Raw genomic sequence first — 16,926 nt, 5'->3', positions numbered from 1 at the left:
TTTCATGTGAATAACATTTCTTGTATTATGTATATAGGAGCGAATTTGGTGCTGCCATCTTTGTTGTGGCCATCGTTAGCACACTGATGTCACTTGTAAAGCCTACAATCAATGCTTATGTCTTGAACAGTATAACTTTTCATATACTGTATCTACTGGTAAAGGAAATAAGAAAGTAGGTATTGTAGAGACCATCCCAATAATTTCCTCAAAATATAACTGTGTGTTGTGGAGACCAAGAATTGAACATTCTCCCATTTACATGACTGTTATATCTATACTAGATGGAGGCCCGATGCTATTGCATCAGGAGGGCGGTAATGTCACGATGGGGGCAGGCTTTGCAGCGTTGAGAATCCCCCCCCATGTGCTCACCCACCTATCCACTCTCTCTTTCCCCCATGTGCTGACTTCTCCCATCTGTGCTCGCTCTCTTTGACCTGTCTACCCCATGTTCTATCCCCCTTGTCTGCTGTCTCTCTACTTCCTGTGCCGTGTTCTCGCCTCATGTGCTGTCACGTTTGAGCTGTCTCCCCCCTGTGCGCTTTCTCTCTCCCCCCTGTGCGCTTTCTCTCTCCCCATCTGCTGTCTTCTCCTCTCATGTGATCTCTTCTTTGACCTGTGTGCCCCATGTTCTATCCCCCTTGTCTGCTGTCTCTCTACTTCCTGTGCCGTGTTCTCGCCTCATGTGCTGTCACGTTTGAGCTGTCTCCCCCCTGTGCGCTTTTTCTCTCTCCCCCCTGTGCGCTTTCTCTCTCCCCCATCTGCTGTCTTCTCCTCCAATTTACTAGCCTAATGTAAAGTAATTATAATTTAACAATGCAATTCTTGACCATCTTGTATCCATATCTTATCAAGTATATTAACAATGAAATTTGTCTAAATTATTCTCTTGATATTTCATCCTCAGGTGCAGTGATCGTGAAATTATTCATCTGACCTTCGTGTCATTTTGTCTGTGGCTAGTAGCTATATCCTGTTGGCTCAGTGATCGCCTATTCTGTAATTTCTGGAAAAGGATTAACTTCTGCTACTTGCACAGCTTCTGGTAAGAACTGATCTGGTTCTCTGCAGTCATGTAATAAAATGAAAGTCATATTTCCAGCTAGGGGCGTACATAAGAATCTTGGGGCCCCATAGCAGAAGTTCTAATTGGGACCCCACACCCCCCAAAAAAATGAAATTAATTGTTGGTGTCACAGAAGAGCAGATCTCACAACTTTCCATCCATTACATAGTCATTTTCCTCCTGCTGAAGTCCTAGATTCCTCTTTCATTGCCCCATAAAGTGTGATGAAAACAAAAGTGTCCCCCAAACACAGTATGATACCCCCATGGTGAATTCCTCCACATGCAGAGTATAATGACCCTACTGTCCTCAACCTCAACTCCCAGGGCAAAGTATGCTGACCTCAACACAGTATGATCCCTCAACTGTGACCCCTCTAGAGCTAGAGAGGATGGTACGTAAAGGAGGGTGTTATACATAATAAAAGATGAAAGTATATAACTAAGGACAGCGCTATACATAATAAGTGAGTACACTATATACTAAGGGACTGTGCTATACATAATAAAGCTACATTCCTGCATCTGTGTGCAGTGTCGGTGTGCTGCCCGCTTTTACAGACGCATTGAGCATGTCTTATTCTAATCCTCAAAATCAGATCAGAACAGGACATTCTCTGACCCTCACAGATCTCATTCTCAGATCCGTGATTTTCATGGATGTGTGAATGGATCAATAAAACTCTACGAGTCCGTGGACCGTCCGATAAAAAAAATCTGGCAGCACACGACATTTCACACAAATGTGAGAATGCAGCCTATGGGATTTTACAGATAACATTATCACTCCAAGTCACACAGTGCAGATACAGAATAATATTTACATCCAGGTACTTACTGCTGACGTCTCGTCTGATCAGAGTCTGTTTCTGCTGTTTCTTCTCCGTCTGGTCAGACCTTCATGTTGACATCTCCCAGCCACGACTCGTCTTGTCACGATGATCAGTGCAGCCCTAAAAATAACAAGGTCACATATATTGTATATATACATGTGTCTCCCCCACACTGCGCCCCTGACTACAGATATGTACCCCACCATTAATATATTATTAGCCACTTAGTAATCACATATAGTGATAATCAGCACTGTGCCCCCCATTAACTATAATCTCCACCGGTCAATAATATAAATTACTCAGTCTCTGTGACTCTCCCCAATTAACTGTAAGGCTATGTGCACACGGAAAATATACAAGGCTTTACAGTACAAGCAAAGTGAAACCCCCATAATTGCTCTCTCCCAGCACCCCCATAATTGCTCTTTCCCAGCACCCCCATTATTGCTCTCTCCTAGCACCCCCATCATTGCTCTCTCCCAGCAACCCCATCATTGCTCTCTCCCAGCACCCCATCATTGCTCTGTCTCCCCAGCCCCACCATTGCTCTCCCCAGCCACATCAGTCCCATCATTGCTCTCCCCATCGCCACCATCCCCATCATTGCTGTCCCCATCGCCTCCATCCCCATCATTGCTGTCCCCATCGCCACCATCCCCATCAGTACTCTCCCCAGCCCCACCATCCTCATCATTGCTCTCCCCAGCCCCATCATTGCTCTTCCCAGCCCCATCATTGCTCTCTCCATCGCCACCATCCCCATCATTGCTGTCCACATTGTCACTGTTATGATCTGCTACAGGGACTAAGGAAAGACAGGAGATCTGTCCCTACAATAGAACTAAACTAGATCCCTACGATGTAACAGGGAACCTGATCCTGCGATCAGACCCGCTAAAGTCCTCGGCTAGTCTGTACGAAGACCTATAGATGTGAGGGAGGGATCCCTACAAGAACTAGGGACTGGGATAAGTTTGGACACCTCCTAGCAGAAATAGTAGCAGTCAAAGACAAACACACAACAAAAAGCATAGAGGTCAGAAGACCTAGCAAAACTAACAGAGAACGGCAACAGAGCACCAAGCTAGCTCAAGAGTAGTAAATACAATGAAGTCCAGCAAGGCCAGGAGGGCGGAGCCGGATTAAATAGGCAAAAATGGTCATGTGACCAGCAAACTAAAAAAAACCTAACAGGAGAGTTCTAACAGTCATCATCCCCATCATTGCTCTCCCCCACCTCCCTTCATTCTCTTGTTCCTCTCCCCAGCATCCAGCGTTTCAGTGAAAAAAAAAAAAAATACAACTTACCTCTCAGCTCGCTCCCCTGCAGCATCCTCATTCCCAGCAACTTTCTCCCTGACCAAGGCGCACGCTGCATGATGACGTCATCAAGCTGCGCACGTCTGTGTCAGGGAGTAAGTGCCGGGCAGGAAGCAGAGGACGGATCCCTCCAGCTCCACTGCCATTTTCTATTGCTCGCCGCGTGTAACATTGTAACATACTAACATAGTTTTTAAGGTTGAAGGAAGACCATCTAGTTCAACCCATAGCCTAACATGTTGATTCAGAGGAAGGCAAAAAAAAACCATGTGGCAAACACTAAGCTCAACATTGGGGAAAAAAATTCCTTCCCGACTCCATACGACAATCAGACTAGTTCCCTGGATCAACGCCCTATCAAGGAATCTAGTATTTATAACCTGTAATATTATACTTTTCAAGAAAGGCATCCATGCCCTTCTTAAATTTTAGAAGTGAATCACTCATTACAACATCATGCGGCAGAGAGTTCCATAGTCTCACTGCTCTTACAGTAAAGAATCCCCGTCTGTAATTATGATTAAACCTTCTTTCCTTCAGACGTAGAAGATGCCCCCTTGTCCCCGTCTCAGACCTCAGAGTAAAAAGATCAGTAGAAAGGTCTTTGTACTGTCCCCTCATATACTTGTACATAGTAATAAGATCACCCCTAAGCCTTCTTTTTTTCCACAGTAAATAACCCCAAGTGTAATAACCTGTCTTGGTATTGCAGACCCCCCAGTCCTCTAATAACCTTGGTCGCTCTTCTCTGCACCCGCTCTAATTCAGCTATGTCTTTCTTATACACCGGAGACCAGAACTGTACACAGTATTCTAAGTGTGGTCGCACTAATGACTTGTATAGAGGTAAAATTATGTTCTCCTCATGAGCATCTATGCCTCTTTTAATGCATCCCATTATTTTATTTGCCTTTGCAGCAGCTGCCTGACACTGGCCACTAAACGTGAGCTTGTCGTCCACCAATACACCCAGGTCTTTTTCAGTTACAGTTTTGCCCAGTGTTTTACAATTAAGCATATAATTATACATTTTATTTCCTCTGCCCAAGTGTATTACCTTACATTTATCCCCATTAAAGCTCATTTGCCATTTATCAGCCCAAGCTTCTAGTTTACATAGATCCTCCTGTAATATAAAATTGTCCTCCTCTGTATTGATTACCCTGCAGAGTTTAGTGTCATCTGCAAATATTGAAATATTACTCTGTATGCCCCCTACAAGGTCATTAATAAATATGTTAAAAAGAAGGGGGCCCAATACTGACCCCTGTGGTACCCCACTGTTAACTGAGACCCAGTGTGATGAGAGCAATCTGGCCATGGGCCCCCCTGAGCTTTGGGCTCCAAGAAGCAGGCCAGATTGTCCTCAACATTAGCCGCCTGGCAAGGGCCCCTCTGACCCTCCAGGCCCCGGTACAGCTGCATCGGCGGTATGTCCGCCCCTGGACTGCTATGGGGCCCAGCCCGTTTCACGGGCCCCATAGCAATCGCGTAGCCTGCCGCCATTGGCGGTACGCAACTGTTTCCAGCTTGAGGTACGTGGAAATGTAGACACAATTATCTGAGCTGAGGGTAGCTCTTATACTCTTATACAGGACATGTAAATTTCAGATTCTCAGAGAAATTGCAAAGGCAAAGGCACCGAAAGCACAGTGACCTGTCAGAGGCCAGAGATAGGCATACATAATGAGAGCACCAGTTACAGCCCCTCCCCAAAGTCCCGCCCGAAGCACAAGCATATCATTATGGCATAACTGAAAATAAAGATTATAAAAGAACCACAGGACGGATTTAATCAACAAAGGTATCATTTTACTCAGTGTAATGGCGCCCACCTGACAGTGTATGTAGTTTACTAAGCACAATCCTGCTGACAGGTGCGCTTTAAGTTGACTGAACTCACCAATCTCGGTAGCATTGGCTAATGTGTATAGGCTCTTCATACCTCTCTCCCCAAAAATACAACAAAAAGCGTTAAAAATGTCATATGTACCCCAATATGGTATCAATAAAAAACACAGCTCAGCACTCAAAAAACAAGCCCTCACACAGTCCACAGACATGAAATCAATTACCAGTCTCAGAAACTGGTGACACAAACACGTTTTTTTTTATAACCACTAAAATACACTCCTCTACATTGAAGTTTCAACAACAAGAAGGAAAAGTTGTGGAGTTATGAAAATCATAGGATCCATAGACATGTTAATTGCATACAAATGCTGAAAAACGGAAACAGAATTTTAAAAACGCGCCACACGCAGAAATACATGCACTTGACAAATGATCAATGAGGTTAGTAATGGTTGTCTGAGGAATGTTATGCCACGCTGAATGGACTTTGGTACACAAATCATCAAGATCTGCCGCTGGCATCTCCCTTTATAATTGTCATCTAATGATATCCCGGAAATGTGCTCGTTGGAAGATAAGTTCGGAGATGCTGTAGGTCTTGGTAGCACATTTCTGCCATGCCAACTGCTCACAGAAAAATTGCCCTGACCAAATCAATGTAACGCTGAGTTGTTAATGTATCTGGAATTAAGACCAGCTACCATTCATTATGTTGCACGATAATCCTGGGAGCAGAAACCATTTTTTCATAATTTGCATATTAATTACATGTCTGTCGATCCTGTGATTTTCACAATTCCATGAGTTTTCTTTCTTGCTGTTGTAATTTCAATGTTGAGGAGAGTATAAAAAAAGCTTATAAGTTTGGCATCACTTGTAAACAGAGTGACCTGGAGAATCCTATTGCCAAGTCATTTTTATCGTACAATGAACGCTGTAAACACACACACACCAAAAAAAAACATGGCGTTTTTTTTACTATTTTACCCAACTTGGAATTGTTTTTCCCATTTTTTCAGTACATTATATGGTCAAATGGTGACCTTTAAAATTACAACTCGTCCCGCATAAAAACAAACCCTCATACGGCTGTTTTGATGGAATTCTAAATGGAACAGCAAAATCGCACAGATCTTGAAAGGGTTAAGGCATCCCATTGTTTCTCACAATTTTTCACTGGGGACTTGAAGTATTAAGAATTTTGCTCTACCTTTTTCCTCCTATTGGACACATTATGACCTTCAAAACAGCTGCAGGTTAACAGCATTATTATGCTGCCCGGCGCCTGCATGCAGCCGAATGCAGCGGGGAGAAAATGAATTTTATTCTCTCCGCCAGTATTCGGTTTCAGTCATGGGGGCGGCACCGGTTCAGTCACTGCTCTGAGTACACAGAGCGACGGCTGTAACAGCGCTCCCGGCACTGACTGACAGCCGGCCTCAATGTAGAGCCAGTATCAGTCAGGGCCAGGAGCACGGTTACAGCCATCACTCTATATACTCAGAGCAGTGACTGAACCGGCGCTGCCCCCATGACTGAAACCGAATACTGGCGGAGAGAATAAAATTCATTTTCTCCGCGCTGCATTTGTCTGCGTGCAGGCACCCGGCAGCATAATAATGCTGTTAACCTGCAGATTAACTTCATATCTGCAGGTTACGTGCGTTATTTTTGATGACGGGTTCCCTTTAAGTGGACCATACACACAAAACAGTAACAGCATGACTGTTCAGCTTTGATGCTACTTTTTGCATTGCTCATCTCCCAGGGAACAAAAGGATTTTACAGGTTAAAATTAAATCTGTCTGACCCTTGTTTCCCTATATCATAGTTATTGGGTTAAAGTCTAGTCTACCATATACACTTTAGATGGCCATTAAATCTAGTTATATGTCTCAAGCGCATTGGTAGCCTCATAGAATTTTGTAGATGCTGCTGAACATTCATGCAATTGGGAAGGTTGTAATTCTCATACCAATGTACAAATTCTATTCTTCGCTTCACATAGATTTTGAAATCCCTAACCATTGTGCTTTTTCCCTCTTAGGCACATCTTTATTTGTCTTGCTGTTGCCCACATCAACACCGTGTTTGCCTATTTCGATGCTCAGTACGAGATTCCCGAGTGCACTCTGGAGCTTCAGTACTGGCCATTCAAGTCAAAAAGATTTGGCCTTCCTTACTTAGCCATCACCCAGACAAAGGTTTCTAAGAAGTGCTAGTCTTTTTTTAATGATGAACTTAGGGGACATTTGTAACACTAACGAAGCCCAGATGACCCGCCATGGTTGCTGCTATCGGTTTACTCTTTTTTTTTGTACATTGCCTTCATGATTTGACTTCTTTTTTAGTTCTTTATGAGCCTTTGCATCTTTGACATACCAAAAACATACCTTGCGAGCAAGGCTCATGTTTACAGGCTAATAATAAGACTGTCTTATTTACCAAGCCAAGCATATGACTAGAACCAATAGTTTACAATGCCTGGAAGCAAAAGCACATCAGTCATGTGTACTGCTAAGATGCAAGTGGGAGAGAACATTTTTTATTTTCGCATGTACAGTTTTTTATGTTACTGCCATTGTCATACTCCAAGAAAATAACTCATGTATTCGAATGCTGAATGTTAATATGTTGAGATTTTTCTTGCAATATCAAAGAATGTCGACAAGGACTTGAGACAAATACACTTTGAAGAGGAACATCTGTAATATAAGGGCACTTTCACGTTCCGCCTGGATTCACCTGAAAAAAAAAGTGCTAACAAACGCTACAAACAATGAATGTAATGCACGGAAATGTAAAAATGATATGCTGTGCACAGTGTCGGACTGCAGTGCCAAGGGTCCTCCAGTAACCAACTCCAGGGCCCCACTTTTCAGCTACATGCAAATGTGACATTATCCTCAATCACAAATTTATGTAACAATGAACTGGGCAGATGGTTAAATGAATAAGATGCTGACTATGTCTGTACATAGTGATGCAAGTATATTATGCCAAGTACTGCTCATATAAGTGGGTGGTGGGCCTCTGCACAGGGGCCCACCAGAGGATTCTGCTGTTTTCCTGTGGGCCAGTCCAAGCCTTGCTGTGCACATGTTCCGTCTTTTGTAACTTGTTTTAACTGTTTCAGGCTTTCATAGCTGGGAAGCAATTAATATAAGTAGTATGTTCATTTATTTGGGTGGTTTCTGCTTGGAAACCACTTGCTATTCAAAGTTTACATTTTCCAAAAAAAGATGCTGGCAGTGAGGCTGCAAAATGGCGGAAAAAAAGCCACTAAAGAAGCTTCAGGAAAATTACCGCCGCTGTATTTGCGCTTTGGAAAACTAGCCTTATAGGTTAACAACACAGTAACTTGAAAATTGATTTATATCCCGTGGACTTTTTAAATTTTTTTCACATTACACCTATAAACTTAAATGTATTTTATTGGGATTTTATGTGATATACTGTACCAACACAAAGTAGCTAGTGTTTGTGAAGTGTAAAGTAAATGATATATGGTTTTCTAATTATTTTAAAAATATAAATCTTAAAAATTGTCATGTTCATTTGTATTCAGCCCCTTGTAGTCTGATACCCCTAAATAAAATCCTGAGTGACCAATTGCCTCCAGAAGTCACAAACTGAGTCCACCTGTGTGTAATTTATTCTCAGTATAACTACAGCAGTTCATGAAGGCCACAGAGGTTTGTTCGTGAACATTAGGGCTCAAGCAGCATCGTAAAAACCAAGGAACACACACTAGGCAGGTCAGAGGAGAAGAGTAAAGCAGAGTTAGAATATAAAAAATAGCCCAAGCTCTTAATATCTCACAGAGCACTGTTCAATCCATCATCCAAAAATGGAAGGAGCATGGCACAACAGCAAACCCACCAAGACATGGCCATCCACCTAAAGTGACATCTCAAGAAAGAAGAGCACTAATTAGAGAAACAGCCAAGTGGCCCATGGTCACTCTGGTGGAGCTGTAGAGATACACAACTCAGATGGGAGACTCTGTCAATAGGACAACTATTAGTCGTATACTCCACAAATGTGGCCTTTATGGAAGAGTGGCAAGAAGAAAGCAATTTTTGATTTCAAGCCATAAGAAGTCCGGTTTGCAGTTTGCAAAAACTCATGTAGGGGACACAGCTAAAATGTGAAAGAAAGTGCTCTGGTCAGATGAGACCAAAGTAGAACTTTTTGGGCTAAATGCAAAAAGCTGTGTGTGGTGGAAAACTAACATTGCACATCACCCTGAAAACACCATCCCCACCATCAAGCATAGTGGTAACAGCATCATGCTGTGGAGATGCTTTTCTTCAGCAAGTGCAGGAAAGCTGGTCAGAGTTGATGAGAACATGGATGAAGCTAAATACATGACAATCCTGTAAGAAAAATTGCTAGAGGCTGTAAAAGACTTGAGAATATTAAGTTCACCTTCCAGCAGGACAACAACCCTAAACATACTGCCAGAGCTACAATGGAATGATTTAGATCAAAGGATATTCATGTGATTGAATGGCCCAGTCACAGTCCAGACCTAAACCCCATTAAGAATCTGCAGCAAGACTTGAAAATTGCTGTTCACAATCGCTCTCCAACCAATCTCACTAAGCTAGAGCTAGTTTGCAAAGAAGAATGGGCAAGAATTTCAGCCTCTAGATGTGCAAAACTGGTAGAGACATACCCCAAAAGAATTGCAGTAGTAATTGCAGTGAAAGGTGGTCCTACAATGTATTGACTCAGGGGGGGCTGAATACAAATGCACGTCACAATTTTCAGATTTATATTTTTAAAATATTTAAAAATAACATGTATAATTTATTTTACACTTCACAAATATTTGCTACTTTGTGTTGATATACTACAAAATCCAAATAAAAAACATTTAAGTTTGTGGGTGTAACGTAAAAAAATGTGGAAAAGTTCACAGGGTATGAATACTTTTTCAAGGCACTGTAATGGGTCCTAAGACACCCCACTGCAAATCCACAAATGGATGTACACTGCAGCATCTCCAGTATAGAAAAGTTGATGAACCAGTGTTTGGGCTGATGTGTCCTCTTGTTTAAAGGGGTTGACTGCTTTAAAAAAAAATTTAGGAAATCCATTGAATTTTAAATAACTTATATGTCATTACCAGAATTCTGCGCTGTCTTCGCTCTTCCAGAAGCCACTGCTCCCAAATACGTACTCTGCATTGTACCGCTAGTTTCTTGAATGCAGTCTGGTTGATTTACCAAGATCAATGTAACAAAATTATTGTTTTTTAAACCAGTCCAGGCCAGCTCAACAAACTTTTTGAAAAGCGGGCTGAGAGGGGAAATGGTGAGGCCGACAAATTCATCATACACCACAAAAGTGATGTCAATTGTGATAGGAATGTACTCCAGTCTCCCGATTCAGCAATCATGTCAGCTGAAAGATGCAGGAAATTCATTGGAAGGCGTACACCTCAGAGCGAATTTGGCGCGTCTTACTCCAGCACATCCTGGCTCCCAAAATGAATTGGGGCCTTTGCTATACAATTTAAAGATTCGCTAAATTTGTCAAACAGCATGAGCCAATTTGATACATTTGACATATTTTAAGACTAAGTTTGCCCTGTCTAAAAGACAGCTCTAGCAGATCAGCCCCAATTTGTGTCTGGTAACATGCTCTTATATCTGCAGCCATATTTTGGACTGGATTGGTGTGCACATGTATGATGTCATAACAAGGTGATTTGTCTTTCAGGTTCCTGTTTTGATTTCAAGTTAATAGCTGGCTTCAGCGATTGAGAAACCACCCTAAGATTATGATTGTTAAACGTCTGTGTGCTCATAGTTGGATGGGACCTCCAGGGTCATCGTGTCCAACCCCCTGTTCAAAGCAGATTTCACTAAACCATCTCCATCTCCACCAGCCTCTGTCTGAAGATTTGAAGCCTCTGTCCGTATGTAAAACTGATAGCATACAGACCGCACACTGACCAATGCAATTTAATATGGTAGTTCACGTAAACATTTTTACACACGGACCAATGGTCTGCATCTAAAAAATCTCTGAATGCGCTACATTGATCTACACTGTGTTCAGAATTATTAGGCAAGTTGTATTTTAGAGGATTATTTTTATTATTGATCAACAACTATGTTCTCAATCAACCCAAAAGACTCATAAATATCCAAGCTTAATATTTTTGGAAGTTGGAGTGGTTTTTTTTTTAGATTTGGCTATCTTAGGAGGATATCTGTTTGTGCAGGTAACTATTACTGTGCAGAATTATTAGGCAACTTAATAAAAACCAAATATAATCCCATCTCACTTGTTTATTTTCACCAGGTAAACCAATATCAGTGCACAACATTTAGAAATAAACATTTCTGACATGCAAAATCAAAAACCAAAAAATTAGTGATCAATATAGCCACCTTTCTTTATGATGACACTCAACAGCCTTCCATCCATAGATTCTGTCAGTTGCTTGATCTGTTTTCGATCAACATTGCCTGCAGCAGCCACCACAGCTTCCCAGACACTGTTCCGAGAGGTGTACTGTTTTCCCTCCCTGTAGATCTCACATTTTATGATGGACCACAGGTTCTCTATGGGGTTCAGATCAGGTGAACAAGGGGGCCAGGTCATTATTTTTTCTTCTTTTAGACCTTTACTGGCCAGCCACGCTGTGGAGTAGTTGGATGCATGTGATGGAGCATTGTCCTGCATGAAAATAATGTTTTTCTTGAATGATACCGACTTCTTCCAGTACCACTGCTTGAAGAAGTTGTCTTCCAGAAACTGGCAGTAGGTCTGGGAGTTGAGCTTCACTCCATCCTCAACCCGAAAAGGTCCCACAAGTTCATCTTTGATGATACCATCCCATACCAGTACCCCACCTCCACCTTGCTGGCGTCTGAGTCGGAGTGGAGCTCTCTGCCCTTTACTGATCCAGCCTCTGGCCCATCCATCTGGCCCATCCCAGAGTCACTCTCACTTCATCAGTCCATAAAACCTTTGAAAAATCAGTCTTAAGATATTTCTTGGCCCATTCTTGGCGTTTTATCTTATGTTTCTTGTTCAAAGGTGGTCGTTTTTCAGCCTTCCTTACCTTGGCCATGTCCCTGAGTATCGCACACTTTGTGCTTTTTGATACTCCAGTAACGTTGCAGCTCTGAAATATGGCAAAACTGGTGGCGAATGGCATCTTGGCAGCTTCACGCTTGATTTTCCTCAATTCATGGGCAGTTATTTTGCGCCTTTTTTGGCCAACACGCTTCTTGCGACCCTGTTGGCTATTTGCCATGAAACGCTTGATTGTTCGGTGATCACGCTTCAAAAGTTTGTAAATTTCAAGACTGCTGCATCCCTCTGCAAGACATCTCACAATTTTGGACTTTTCAGAGCCCATCAAATCTCTCTTCTGACCCATTTTTGCCAAAGGAAAGGAAGTTGCCTAATAATTAAGCACACCTTATATAGGGTGTTGATGTCATTAGTCAACACCCCTCCTCATTACAGAGATGCACATCACCAGATTTACTTAATTGGTAGTTGGCTCTCAAGCTTATGCAGCTTGGAGTAGGACAACATGTATAAAAAGTATCATGTGATCAAAATACTCATTTGCCTAATAATTCTGTACACAGTGTATATTCTGTATCAGACTCGCCCATTATAAGTCAATGGGTGCGTAAAAGACGGATCACATATGGGTTACCATTAGTGTTGAGCGAGTATGTTCTATTAACCCTTTCGCCGAGTATGCTCGGGCCGAGCTCTGAGTAATTACAGCTGCTCGGTGATATGTTTGAATCGCTCCCGTGTGCATGAATTGCGACTGTTTGACAGATTTAGTACATGTAAGGAATGTCTATTTCTTACACATTCCTCACATGTAATAAAGCTGCCAAACAGTCGCAAATCATGCACACGGGAGCAATTCAACCATATCACCGAGCAGCTGTAAATACTCGGAGCTCGGCCCGAGCATACTCGGACAGAACATACTCGCTCAACCCTAGTTACCATCCATATAGCTTGGGTTTTTCATGGATCCATTACAATTATAAGGATTGGAAAATGTATTTATACAATTAAGAGTTGGATCGACTTGAAACATGTCAGAAACTTTTCTGTACTATCTAATTTTTAATGAATTACAATAAAGATCATTGGATTTTAAACACCATGTGCCGGACTTCAAGCTATCATTGGACTTTATCAAGTAATCTGGAGCCTCACCAGCTTTATTGTGGCGCCCCTGAGGGTTCAGTCGCCATAGGGGTACTGCACCTCAGACCGAGGTGTGGTATCTCCTCTCCGAGGTAAGGGTGGAGCACCTCTCAGGACTCAGCCATCCATCCAACACTACACCTCTCCCACCTGAGGGGGGCTGATATGCACCAGGATGCTGCCCCAGCTGGGATAGAGGAGATGGGGGGAACCAAAAGATAGGGGGGAACCATGTAGTGGGTGAGGGTGGAGGACGCATTTAGAGGTTACACCACAAAATTCATATTTAATAAACGGCCATCTTGGGCTTATGGTCCTTTGAGTGTGGTCTTCATCACTGAACGTGGCTTTCTGTGTGAACATGCAGCTGAATGAAGATACACGGTCCTCGTGCTCTGGCCTTGAGGCGAGGAGGGGGCTAGAGTTAACGGCTGTCTCTACCCGGTCAAGGTCCCTACCTAAGAAGGCCTGGAGGGGAGCAGAGGAGACAAGCTCCACAGGCAAAAGGATCCCAGGGGGATGCAGACGGAGCGGCATACGCCACCTGTCCTCACTATTCTGGCCTAGTCAGAGGGACTACTGCTGCAAAAGGGGTACCGGCCCCCGATATCTGGCTTTGCTACTTCATGTCCTAGTCATAAAAGCCCGGAGGCTTGGAGGATCCCACCGGGTAACGGACGGAGCGGAGTCGCCACCGGTACCCATGTTCTGTGTATAGCCAGAGGGAGACCCAGCCTTGTAACACGCACCACATACGGACAGGAGAGGACCTAGTGGGAAAGTCTAGGAATACTCTGGTGCAGGGGGTCCTGATTGATGCACCCGAACCACCCGGAGTGTGCTGAACCCCTTCCTGGTGGCCGCAGCGCGCTGTGAGGAGCAAGGAGAAGCCTTGCAGCTGACACCTAACAACGTGAGTAAAGCTTGGAAGACTGCATCCATTGCCTCCGGTCCCTTATTTCAGCGCGACACCACACCGCACCACCCACTACGACTCCCCTGATCCGTCTTCTCTGCCCTGAGGCCCTGCTCCGCCTGTGGGGAGTAGTACCATCTTCTGCTGCCACTACATCCCGCCTCAGAGGACTGCCGCAGCGCTGGTGGCGAATCACCAGATTCCACAGGTGGCGTAGTCATTTAATCCACTCGATTAGCACCGTCCCTCCTGGCCCCTTATTTTTACTGTGACGACCCTGGGCACGGGCTGGGCCTAGACCACGACTGCATCCATCGTACACCAGGAGGCCCGGTTCAGAGTACCCCCATCTCTCAGGGTAGGGCCAGCGAGCGGGAGCGAGGCGTCACATTTTCACCTGCAGGCTGGATCAACATTTGCACATCAAGCAGGGGTGAGCTGTATCTATCAATACTAGTCATCTACAAACTGTTATTTGGCCTTTATTATTTCTTAAATTATTCATGTAGAAAATAGGCGATTATACAGATGAAAAATTGTCGTTTTTTCTGGATGTAATACGGACAATTTTCATATGCTCGTGTGAACCTGGCCTTAATATGCATAATAAGGAGCTTCTATGGCTTCATTTTCATACAGCAGTTTTGCTGTCGCTTTAACCCCATAGTGACTGAGCCAATTTTAACCTTAAAGGGGACCTGTCACCAGAAAAACGCTATTAACCTGCAGATATGGGGGTAATCTGTAGGTTAATAGGGTTATTTGCCGCACTTTGCCGAATGCTGCAGGCAGAAAATTACCTTTATTCTCCCCGCAGTGTTCTGGTTTCAGTCACGGAGGGGCGCCTGCGCAGGTTCAGTCACTGCTCCGAGTATAGGGTGCATCAGCTGTAATCCTGGGGCGCGGTTACAGCCATTGCTCTGTATACCCAGAGCGATGACTGAATCAGCACCGGCGCTGCCCCCGTGACTGAAACCAGAACGCTGTAGGGGAATAAAGTTAAATTTCTCCCCGTGGTGTTCGGCTAAGAGAGGCGCCGGTTGTTAATAACACTATTAACCTGCAGGTTATCCTCAAATCTGCAGGTTAATAGTGTTTTTTCTGGTGACAGGTTCCCTTTAATAACCAGGCCAAATTTTTCAAATCTGACCAGTGTCACTTCATGTGGTAATAATTCTTAAATGCTTCAACGTATCCCAGTAAATTTAGGTCATTATGTTTTGCATTTATTTCTGAAAATGTCAGAATTTTGGTGAAAAATTAGCAATTTTGAAACTTTCAATTTTTATATCCTTAAACCAGTTAGTCTTGCTATCCAAAATAATTAATAAATAACATTTCCCATATGTCTACTTTACATCTGCATCATTTTTCAAACGTCATTTTATTTTGTTAGAATGTTAGAGGGGTAAAAAGTTTAGCAGCAATTTCTCATTTTTTTCAAGAAATTTACAAAACAGAAATAGTTCTTTAGGAACCTATTCAGATTTAAATTGACTTTGAGGGGCCTATATATTGGAAATTCCCCAAAAGCGATACCATTTAAAAATAAGACCCCTCAAATACTTCAAAACTGCTGTCAGGAAATGTTTTAACCCTTCAGATGCTACAGAGGAATTAATGCAAAGTGGAATGAAAAAAAAATGGTATTCACTTTTACAAGGAATAGCACAAAAAATGGACCCCACAGTTTGTTACCTAGTTTCATATGACTGCGCTCATACCCCACATGTGGTCAGAAACCTCTGTTTGGATAAATGGCAGGGCTCGGAAGGAAAAGAGCACCATTTCAATTTTGGAACACAAATTTGGCTAAAATAGATTGCGGGTGCCATGTCGCATTTGCAGAGCCTCTAAGGCGCCCAAACAGCAGAAACCCCCACAAGTGACCCCATTTTGAAAACTACACCCCTCAAGGATTTTATCCAGGGGTATAGCGAGCATTTAACTATGTAGAATTTGATAATATTAGGTCATCATATTGAACATTTTAATTTTTTTTCATAAAAATATAGCTTTAGCTCCAAATTGTTCATTTTTTCCAGAGGTAATATGAAAAAGTGGACAACAAAGTTTGTTACCCACTTTCCTCTAAGCACGGCACTACCCCACATGTAGTTAAAAAGTTCTGTTTGGACACACAGTCGGGCTTGGAAGAGAAGAAGCGACATTTGGTAATTGGAATGTAAATTGGGCTGGAATAGATAGCAGACTCCATGTCTCATTTGCAGAACCCTTGAGGTACCAAAACAGCAGAAACCCCCATAAGTTACCCCATTTTGGAAACTAGACCCATCAAGGAATTCATCTAGTGGGGTGTTGAGCATGTTTAACCTATAGGTGCTTCACAGAACATTTTAAAATGTGGATGTGAAAACGACAATTACGTTTTTTCTGCTAAAATATTGTTTTAGACCCAAATTTGTAACTTACACAATGAATAATAGGAAAAAAAGGACCGCATAATTTGTTACACAATTTCTTCCAAACATGAACATACCCAATATGTGGTAAAAAACTGCTGTTTGGGCACATGGCAGGGCTTGGAAAGGAAAGAGCGCTATTTGATTTTTGTAGCGATAATTTGTCTGGAATAGATTGTGAATGCCATGTCACATTTGCAGAGTCCCTGTCATGCCAAAACAGTAGAAACCCCCCACAAGTGACCCCAGTTTGGAAACTAGACCCCTCAAGGAATTCATCTAGGGGTGTATTGAGCATTTT

General features: G+C 42.9%; 1 protein-coding gene across 2 annotated transcripts in view; it reads left to right on the top strand.

The window, feature by feature from the left end:
* The window catches only part of ACER1 (alkaline ceramidase 1), a 42,550-nt gene extending 29,714 nt beyond the window's left edge, over positions 1 to 12,836 (top strand). For both annotated transcript variants that reach the window (XM_073686280.1, XM_073686281.1), the window contains exons 5-7: positions 38 to 175; positions 911 to 1,048; positions 7,126 to 12,836. In XM_073686280.1, coding sequence (XP_073542381.1) covers positions 38 to 175; positions 911 to 1,048; positions 7,126 to 7,300 — 451 coding nt within the window. In that variant the 3' untranslated portion in view covers positions 7,301 to 12,836. The remainder of the gene's footprint in view (positions 1 to 37; positions 176 to 910; positions 1,049 to 7,125) is intronic.
* Positions 12,837 to 16,926: the final 4,090 nt, after the last annotated feature.

The sequence above is a fragment of the Phyllobates terribilis genome, unplaced genomic scaffold (assembly GCF_046119375.1).
Source record: "Phyllobates terribilis strain yellow unplaced genomic scaffold, ASM4611937v1 Scaffold_1__5_contigs__length_1240528914, whole genome shotgun sequence".
NCBI lineage: Eukaryota > Metazoa > Chordata > Amphibia > Anura > Dendrobatidae > Phyllobates > Phyllobates terribilis.
This window is presented reverse-complemented; position numbering and strand designations above follow the sequence as displayed.